The sequence below is a fragment of the Pygoscelis adeliae genome, unplaced genomic scaffold (genome assembly GCF_000699105.1).
Source record: "Pygoscelis adeliae isolate BGI_AS28 unplaced genomic scaffold, ASM69910v1 Scaffold119, whole genome shotgun sequence".
Taxonomy (NCBI): Eukaryota; Metazoa; Chordata; class Aves; order Sphenisciformes; family Spheniscidae; genus Pygoscelis; species Pygoscelis adeliae.
Genome location: NW_008825560.1, coordinates 605,827 through 615,972, shown reverse-complemented (window position 1 = coordinate 615,972; position 10,146 = coordinate 605,827). Strand labels below are relative to the sequence as shown.

Below are 10,146 nucleotides of genomic sequence, written 5' to 3'. Positions count from 1 at the left end.
AAAAGCCCAAATTTGAACCTGGAGTCCTTAACTGTCTGTATACACAGAACATGGAAATTATGCATATGGGGCATGAAGCCATATTTTGCAAGGCCTGAGCAATGATTACATCATAAACACACACACACACATTTCTTTTCCATGAAAAAAATAGTAGTAACAGAAAATTGGGAACATGCAGACATAATTGTCTCTCCAGTTTAAGTGAATAAAGCAAACGCATATATATTCTGTTCTATTCATTCGTTGGATGGTGAAGAAAAGAACTATTTTTCACAATAACCTGTCACATGTTGAGAGGAGGAGGATGAATATATAAAACCCTGCAATTCAGCAGTACTCACATAACATTTCTAAATCCGCAGAGGGACAGTAATCGTTTGTCACAGGAGCAACGTTAAGCGCAGGAAAAAAGAACAAGAGTTCCCCCTCCTCAGCAACAGTATCTTAAAACACTTTTTAAATGGAATTTTACTTGGTAGGGTGAAAAGAGGCATACTAAAAGGTTGTGAAGATTTTCTTCTCATGGGTTCAAGCAGCTAGGTTTAAACTTCCCGTATGATCTACTCCCCTCTCTGGACTCACATCGAGTCAGGAAATTTTTTTTGCACATTTGAAGACAGTTCTCATTATGGGTGGGGAGCAGACAAGGGGAAGGGGACTGGAGTGAAAGGACCAGTAAAACATCATCCAAAGATGAATTAATGATCTGTTTTCTATGATCTTTATTCCCCTGGGCTCATATTTACCACTACACTATAAGAGGCATCCTTACCATTTGAGAAACTATGAACTAGACAGACATAGCAATTCATCGTTTGCCAATAGCTAAAGGCTATTTTGGTTCAGTCTGAACCTCCTTCCCAATGCAGAACTAACTTGTCATTTTTCCTTTTTGACAACAACATTTTAAGAATCCCAGTTTAAAATCCTGCCATAACTCATTAAATACAATTCAGTATAGCGAATATTACAATACGGACACAAGGACCGTCAGACCAATTGCATTCGCAAAGCACCCAGCATGCTTTATTTACGCATTGTTGCAAGGACAAGGTGTAAGTTTGTATGTATACATTTTCACATACATAGTAAAAGCTTTCTTCATCTCATTCAATAATATATCTACATATAGATGTACTGTATTTATATTGTACATCATAAAGATGTTGTTCCGTGGGAGTGTTATTTTGTGACCTTTAAAGAAATAACGTATTTCACTTGCAACTGACAATGAAATTCAGGCTACAGGATGACTGATGGATGAGGATGCTTCTATGATGACTTCCAGCTAATGAATTATTCTCTGATTTAGCATCTCTCAACTTATTATCTGTGCAGGGAAACACACATGGCTGAGATCATGCCAGAGCAGCGCTCTTGTACTCAAAAGGTTTCTGAGAGCAGTTGTTTGGTATTACATCACGCGTATCTATTCCAAAACTTGGAGCTTTTCAGTAAAGTACATTTGCAGCAGCTACCACAGGCAGATTTAAATTACTTTGTAGTTAGTTCAGTTAGGTTAATAATTTGTCTGATTAACTGAGTAATTTTAAGAACTACTTGACTGCCCTCCACTCTCAAAAAGAGCCTTTGGACAAAAGAAATGAAGTGAAGTTGTCTGTGGCCCTTCTAGGTTTTACATTTCTTCTTGTATTTCTTTTAGACATCAGGTATGCATCAAAAAAATTTAAGGAGAATTCACCAAGTAGCCTTTCTGTGAATGGATATGCCAGAATATATATCAGTTGATATACCTTGTTCTCTTGAAATATCTGGCTTATACCAGAACTTGGATGTGTCCTGGACAAATTTTACAGTCACATGTTTATCAGTTGTGTTTTCTGTGAAATAAAAGGGAAAAAAAGGTCAAGAAATTTTTTACATACAAAAGCATATTTTACTTTTCTTTCCAACTTCCAGTCACCTTAATTATTCAAAAAAAACTCATGATTAGAAGGACAATTTAAGAGAAACTCTGAACTGTTTTAGAACCAGCAAATATAATACCGTACACTAAGATTCTGAAAGCATTCCTGAAGATTCATTTTGCAAAACCCTGAAATATGAAACACATTTATAAACCTGTATTAAATACAAAGCTTCTCAATGGGGTACAGTGAATATACATCTACATTTTTAACTATTCTTGACACAAGTCTAGAAAGGTGCAGAGAGAAGCCAGCCCTTATTAAAAGAAATTGGACTCCACACTGCTCGCTTGTGGTTTAGCAGTTCAAAAAGTAGGCTGCCCTTGGCTGACATCTAGGGAAGTGCAGAAAGAATTCTGCAGCCTTGTTCTCTGAATAATACACCCAAAGCCAGTGAACTGGTGCCACTTACTGCAAACATTCAAGTCCTCTGTGCCATTTTCATTCCATTGCTTTTTTTTTTTCCCTCCCCACTTTTAAAATCCCCTAAATGCTTTTTATAAATTCATATAAAATCTAATATATTTTATATTTCTCTGATGCAGAACCTACCTGGCACTGGGGAAGTGCTTAACATTTTTGAGAAATCTGGGAGGACATTTGGGAAGGGGATGCTAATTGTGCTTCCACTGTGGGGGCTAGAGAATCCACTTGAAGAAGGTGACACGGAGGCAAAGGAACGATCTCCTTCAGAGGACCTCTTTTTCTCTGGAAGAGGCGGTTGAGCATGTTTCCCTCCATGGTGCTGCTAAACCGCACTGTTCTGGCTATTGTGTCCAGAGGCCACTGTAAGCAAGTTTTGTGTCAAAAAGCCATTGTCCTCGGCACTTGCCACTGATGAGCTCATGGTTTTAGGAGAGATGTTAGTATTGGCTATGAAAGTAGCTTGCTTCTCCTCTTGCGGGGAGCTACTGCCCCTGTTGCCCCCACTGTAGCTCAGGTAGGCCCGGGCACTGCTGCTGACAGCAGGTTCTTGCTGTGGCTCTGCTGGTGAACTCTCCAGGCTGCTCAGGGTGACGACTTGCAGTCCTGGAGTTTGGAAATGAGACAAGAGAGAGACATCTTGCACAGCATTTGAAAATTCAGAGGACACAAGGTAACCTCCCGGCGGCCTGCTGTTTCCCATTGAAAGCTGGAGCGACGGGGAAGCTTTAGGGCTGCTTTCAAGCCAAGGACGTTCTGTTGCAGAAGAGCTGTCAAAAAAAGCCAAAAATTGAACACAAAAATAAAACAACAGCCAAATCATTCCCTTAAAATGTCACTGTACAACCCACACTGCAGCGATCATTGAAAGCAATGAATCACCTCACCCAGGACAATACCTGAGGGTGCTCTTTGACAACATGCTGGAACTGGCGATGCAAGCTGGATCAAGGGATTCCAGCCCCACCCTGATCACTCATTTCTTCAGTGTAGGTCATTACTTTCTGCCTCATCTCACCCTCCACCTAGCCATGCTGATGGGACAGTTTCTGAGTTTGCACTGTAAACCAGGCCATCAAATTAATCACAGTTAAAAATATTCCTCCTTGCCCCTGTTTGAGAAGGTTACTTTTAATATCAATCTATTCAGTGAGGCTGTTCACAGCATTGCTCCACACAGAGTGGTCCTGGAGATCTCTACATGGTGAGCTGAAGTGCTACCTGGAAAAGAGCAATAGGAGGCAAGAATTTCTTAAGCCAAGGCTGCCATCAAAGGCAGAAGTTTATGGAAGAAAATGGACACTGCCACAGCAGTTCTTACATGCAGAGGCTCTTATGCTCATTTAAAAAAAAAAAAAAAGAAAAAAGAAAATGGGCTAAGGAGGTAGTTGTGCACCATCACACAATAAATTAATAACTATGATAAGAACACAGTTCACAAGACCCAACTCTTAGACCAGGTCCCTTTTAATACAATTTGTATTAAAAGAGGAAGTGAGACAGGTCCAGTGGTTAATTCAGTTGATGATGGAATAATTTTGATTGACAGAATTAAATATTGCGACAGTAAACATTAAATTTTTCTACTGGGTAGCAATTCCAACTGCTCAAGTGAAGAATAACAAACATCCTTCTAAACAAGACAAACTAAGCTTCTGATGAAACCATCTGACAAAAGTTTAAATTGTCTCCTTGCTTCTAAAAGTGAAATGCTCTTAGACTGTAGCTGGAAAACATTACCAGCAATATCAAATGTGGAGCGAACAAACTCATTGTGAGATGCAAAGGGGAAAGAGCTGACATAAGACATGTAAAAAAAGAAAGGATTTTTAATTAAAAGGGAACTGTGGAAATGGATACCAGTAGATTTGAACAGATCAAAGTAGAAGGGCCATAAAGAAATGGAAGGGAAGCAAACGGAAGAAGACATTGCAAGAAAAAAACCCCCACAGCTGTAGCTATCAGCTAGATGAAATGCAAAATGACAGAAAAAATATTTAGAAAGAAGGGAACAAAATTTTCTAGATAAAGTTTGAAGTAGGAATGTAAACTTGATAATGACCGCATTGCCTGATAAGCTTTTAATTCATATCCACTTGTAATGAAATGTTACATTGCCTCCTCCTCAGAAAATACTAACATACTTTGTTCAGTCTTATGATCCACATTCATAATCACAAACGAAAACATTATTTCACAGTCCAAGTACTGACTGAAAATGGAATCAATTAGATGGGAAGATACATAAAATATAAATAGGTACTAACATTCTTGAAGTCCTGAATGACAGTCTGACACACCAACCAACCGCATTCCAAATACTTACTGTGAAAAAGGAGCCAATTATCGAAGAACAAGAATAGGATAACTAGCCACAAAGGACTGTTGTTGCAGAGTGATAGAGAAGGAAACCTAATCAGCTGTATCATAACACCTCATCTATTAAGTAAATATACAGCACGGCTAATGACTGACCATTCATTGTCATGGTCTTCTGAGCCTTCTTACAGTAACCTGGGACTCCTTGTTTGTTTGCTGTGTTTCCTGCTATTTCTCATCTTGTGCTGTAAGCTCCTTGGGACAAGGACTATTTTGTAAATTTATACATTCAAGCTCTGGTCCAGAGCCCTACATGTTTAACACAATACAAATACGAAATAATAAAATCTCTCAGCCTGCCGAGCAGTTGAAAGGGAGTCAGCAATTCACTATCAAAAACAAATCCTCTGACATTTTACTGACTAGAAACGCATGTGCTGCAGTGAGAAGAGTGCTCCCCCTCTCTCATATACAACTTATTCCAATGTGAAATTTCATTAAATGCTTTTCAGTAAAGCATTAGAGAAGCTGGTTAAGCACACAGGAAAATATGTATGAGCTTGTGCTAGCACATAATAAAGTAACTGAGCTATAAATTCCTATTTATTTTTGTATTCCTATTTATCTTCAAAGCTAATTGTGTCCCTGACATCTAAATGACATCTGTGTACGTAGTAAATTCCAACTGGTGGACAACATCATCATTAAATGTCACAACCAAACTCGAAGTCCTTGGACAAATGCTCTGCAATGAAGATGCAAGCATAACATCTCGGCTGGAAACTATAGTTACGAGAACTAAACAATAAGGTAGGAGACTTTTCCTACCTTTCTCCCCCTGGGATAGGACTGTTACTTGAAACAGTACATGAAGATGCAAAACAGCGCTGAAAGGAGGGATCCGTCTGCATGTTGGCCCTCAGCAAAGCAGGGTTAGTGCCCACAGTGCTGTCAGACATCACCAGAGAGTGGTTAATGGCTTCCGTGTAACTTCGAGATTCTGCAGCAAAGGAAACAAAGTAAAAGTCAAGTTAAAAAACAACTCACATTTTTATGGACCTTGTACTGAAAGAAGCATTTATAAAACAATCTGGTTTTCTCTTAATAGGACTGTAATGAAGACTTTTTATTTGTTTGAGCAGTAACATTTTATTTCACAACATTACGTTAATTGCTGAAAGCATCCAGCAGGACAAATGGCAGAGGGAATAAAGATTACAGAATTGCACCACTCAAACTGTTTGATCAGTTCTCCAGCGTACATTCTCTAGCCCTAAACATGTGAACAGACCTGTCTGTTCCAAGTTGTTTTGCATTCCACTGTCCACAGTGTTAATCAGATATGTCTAGTCAAGTGTCCTATGTGACTATACATACCGTCAGTGTGCACTTAAACACCAAAGTGATAGAAAACTGATCAGCCCACCCATTCAGCCCACTGCTGAATGGGGCAAGGGACCTGGTGGAAAATGACACGGAAAACACTGAGGTACTCAAAACCTTCTTCACCTCAGTCTTTACCAGTAAGACAGGCCTTTGGGAATCTCAAGGCCCTGGAGGGGGATCCAGGAAAAATCTGGATCAAGGAAGACCTACCCTTCGTGGAGGAGGACCAAGCAAAGTAGCACTTAAACAAACTGGACATGTGCAAGTCCATTTGGGGCCTGACAGGTTGCACCCACAAGAGCTGAGGGAGCTGGCTGATACCACTGCAAGGCCACTCTAGATAATCTCTAAAAGGTCACAACGATTGCGAGAGATTCCTGAAGACTGGAAGGGAGCAAGTGTCACTCCTATCTTCAAGAAGGACATGAAGGATGATCTGGGGAACTGCAGGCTTGGCTAGCCTAACCTCAGTCTCTGGGAAGGTGATGGAGCAACTAACCCTGGAAACCATTTCCAAACACATGAAGGAAAAGAAGATAATTGAGAGTTGTCAGTGTGGATTTACAAAGGGGAAATCATGCTTATCCACCCTGATAGCATTCTTCAGCGAACTGACTAGCTTAGTGGCAAAAGGAAGAGCACTGGATGTTGCTTGCCTTGACTTTAGTAAGGCTTTTATCATGGTCTCCCATAACATCCTCATAAACAAGCTGACAAAGCATGGATTGGATAAGTGGACAGTGAGGTGGATTGAAAACTGGCTGAATGGCTGGGCCCAGAGGCTTGTGATCAGCTGTACCAAGTCCACTAGGAGGCAAGTCACTAGCATTATACCCCAGGGGCTGATACTGGGGCCAATACTGTTCCACACCTTCATTAACAACCTGGATGATGGGATGAAGTTTCATCAGCAAGTCTGCAGACAATAGAAAACTGTGAGGAGTGACTGATAAACCAGGTGGTTGTGCTGCCATTTAGAAGTGGGAGAAGTGGGCCAAGAGGAATCTCAAGAAGTTCAACAAGGGGAAATGCAAACTCCTGCACCTGGAAAGGAATAATCCTAGGCACCAGTCCATGCTGGGGGCCGACTGGCTGGAAGACAGCTCTGCAGAGAAGGACCTGGGGGTCCTGGTGGACAGCAAGCTGAACATGAGTCAGCAGCGCGCTGCTGAATCTACAATGGCAAATCAGATCCCGGGCTGAAGAGTGTTGCCAGCAGGTCAAGGGAAGTGACCTGTCCCCTCTGATTAGCACTAGTGAGGCCACATCTGAAGCTCTGCGCTCATTTCTGGGCTCCCTAGTACAAGAGAGACGTGGACTTGCTTGAGCAATTGCTCTGCTATTATTTGAATGAGGAGGGTGCAAGGTACTTAAAAGAAATGCCTGAGATAAGAAAATCTGCAAATCACTGCCCTGACTAAAAACCATTTGAATTCCTCACATAGCACACATACTGTACAGAGCAAACATTCGGATGAAAGAAACATTAGAAAACTGCAACGCTGTCTTAACTATACCCGTTACTTGAACTGTATCCACGCCAGCCATAAAAGTGAACTTTAAGGAAATACTGCAGAAATGTGTGTGATGTGGAAGAGCTAGAGAAATCTGAATCTGTATCTATCTAATAGATCGGATATATTACAGTCATTCTCATACTGGTGCAAACACAGTCAGAAAAAGCTGTCTGCATAAACCCATGATTTAGGCTATATTCCTACTGAAATCAGTGGTGCTTGTTTACGCAAGTATTACAAAGATTGACTGTCTACCCAAGTATTATAAAGATTGACGTTAAGCCTTGAGCAATGATTTCAATATATAATAATATTACTTTGTCTTAACTATTATCTGAGAAAAAGCCGGTTAGTTGAAGGTGGGTTGGTCAAACTAATGTTGCGCATCTGAAGACTGCTAGAGCCCCCCCAGAAACACAACTTTCACTAGGCTAAAAGCAGATGAATCTACCGAGAGCAGCACCTGTAAGACAAAATATCGTAAGTGCAACAGACATTTCATCTCTGCACATGAACCTGCAGATGCTTCCCAATTATACTGCAGGTTGAGATGACTCTGCTACTGTATGGCAGAGGTTAATGCATTCCCTGCAGGCATAAGAATTATGATAACAAGCTTAACTCCATATGCTTGCTTGTTTTCGTGCCTCTATGTCTGTTCCCCTGACACCAGACTATATAGGGGAGTCACTGGACTCCAGTTACCAAGAACCTGGGGGCAGGAAGGGGAATGGCACTCTTTCTGAAATAGCTTAAAATCTTCTCCCACTCTAATGTGATCTCAGCTATGTGCATAAGAGTTCATCTAAAGTATTTACACAGCAAAGTCCTCTCCTTCTCCCATCAATAACAGCACTTGCTTGAAGAAATGGACCAAGACTTGATTCTTCCCTGTTTCAGCCTTGGACTGTTGCTATTACCTTTAGAGCACTGAATGCTGCATGAGGGAAGGACCACTATCACACTCACAGATACAGCTTTTCTTTTCATACCCAATTTTCACAGGTGTAAAATACTAAACTAAGAGTGAAAAGCCACTGGCAGCCAGGCATGTAACCTGCAGAAAGAACGCAAACTCTGTACAACTCTTCCCAGGCTAGAAACAAGTATATCTGAAAGGCACTTCCCATGAAAACAGCTTTGTTTATATTTCCATTAAAAACAAGCTTGCTGAATATTTCAGCTATGTCCTCTCTATTGTCTGATGCAGAGTCCACACTCACCAGTCAGCTGTTAACCCTTTAGCTCACAGAATCATTAACTCAGTGCAATCTCATAGCTTCCACAGGATTCCTGTATACATGGTACGAACTCCCCCGGCATGTCTGCTGCAAAGCATTGGTGCTTGCTGCAGGCCCCTACTAAATCTACACCATTGTACCTGTGAGAACACTGACAATGTAAAAGTGCAGCTCCCTACTTAAAGAAGTGACATGACAACACCAGGATCATTCATGTTCATGTCTCTTCATGCAGCCGGATCAGACCTGCATTATCTACATTTACTATCACTGATCATCAACTTTACAGGCAGAACCTAAGACAGGAACTGGACGCTCTGCATCACGCACTACTGAAAAGTGACATTCAGGAAGAAAACGAACACTATTGTGCCTACATGCAAGGCAGAAAAATATCCAGCTCATTCTTCTACTGTCCCACTTGGCAGCAAAGGGCAAATACTTGTAAAAGTTGGAAGCTTCTTGCAGTTGTAAGCAGAAACTCCTGGATGTGCCTAGGACACAGCTATATAAAGTAAGATGTTACAGATTAACTTGTATTTTAATCCACTACATCTGTTAAAACAAAAAAGAAAAAGGAACCCCCCCCAAAAAATCCACCAAAAAACCCCAAGTGGCTTAACCCATGCCATGGTCCAGATAAAGGTAATGTAAAAACGTTCCTTTTCCTCTTTCTTGTAGCAGCTGAAGGGCAAAATCGCCTCACAGCTTTGGAGACAATGGTCCAACAATGGCAGGGAAGTGAAAGGAGCAGTCATTCCACTATCATACCTTGTATTTTAGCAGCTTCTCATACATTCCCATCTCTGTAGTCCTTTTTGTGAGAAGGTGATAGCTAACCTGCATAGCATGAGCTTGAAAACTCCAGTCAAGACCCTCAGTTACATCTTTTGGGGAAAGGGAGCTCCAAGTCACTGTTCCACTCCCAAAACCCTGAGGTGACCACCCCCAAGCTATCCCAGGCCAGCCTACAAGCTGAATGGACACAGAAAAGCATATTGCTCTAAAGTAAGCCAAAGCAACCGAGCCACTGCCAGCCCTAAAGAGCAGCAGAAGGAGAAGCAGCTTTGTGCAATACTTCTAAATTTCACAGTCTGTTTCTTGATCCACCCTTTGATGGCTTCAGCAATGATGAAAAAATCCAGCCTAATGAAAAGATTTGCAAGAAGCCACATCAGATGTGGCTGTGAAACATTCCTCATATCAATACTCTCATTCAGAGGTCCCTCCGCTTCCACCTCTCACTGTTGACACAAACAGCTGATGAGCCCATTCCTTTAGACAGATTTCCTGACAAACTCATCTACAAAGGCAGAACTGAAGGCATCT

The 10,146-nt window shown here is 41.2% G+C and overlaps 1 protein-coding gene across 1 annotated transcript in view; it reads right to left on the bottom strand.

Annotated features, from left to right (window-relative positions):
- TNS3 (tensin 3) overlaps window positions 1-10,146 on the bottom strand; it is a 191,723-nt gene that overhangs the window by 18,526 nt on the left and 163,051 nt on the right. Inside the window, 3 exon segments of the mRNA XM_009332357.1 lie at window positions 1,758-1,844; window positions 2,484-3,124; window positions 5,502-5,673. Of these exon segments, the coding sequence (XP_009330632.1) occupies window positions 1,758-1,844; window positions 2,484-3,124; window positions 5,502-5,673 (900 nt within the window).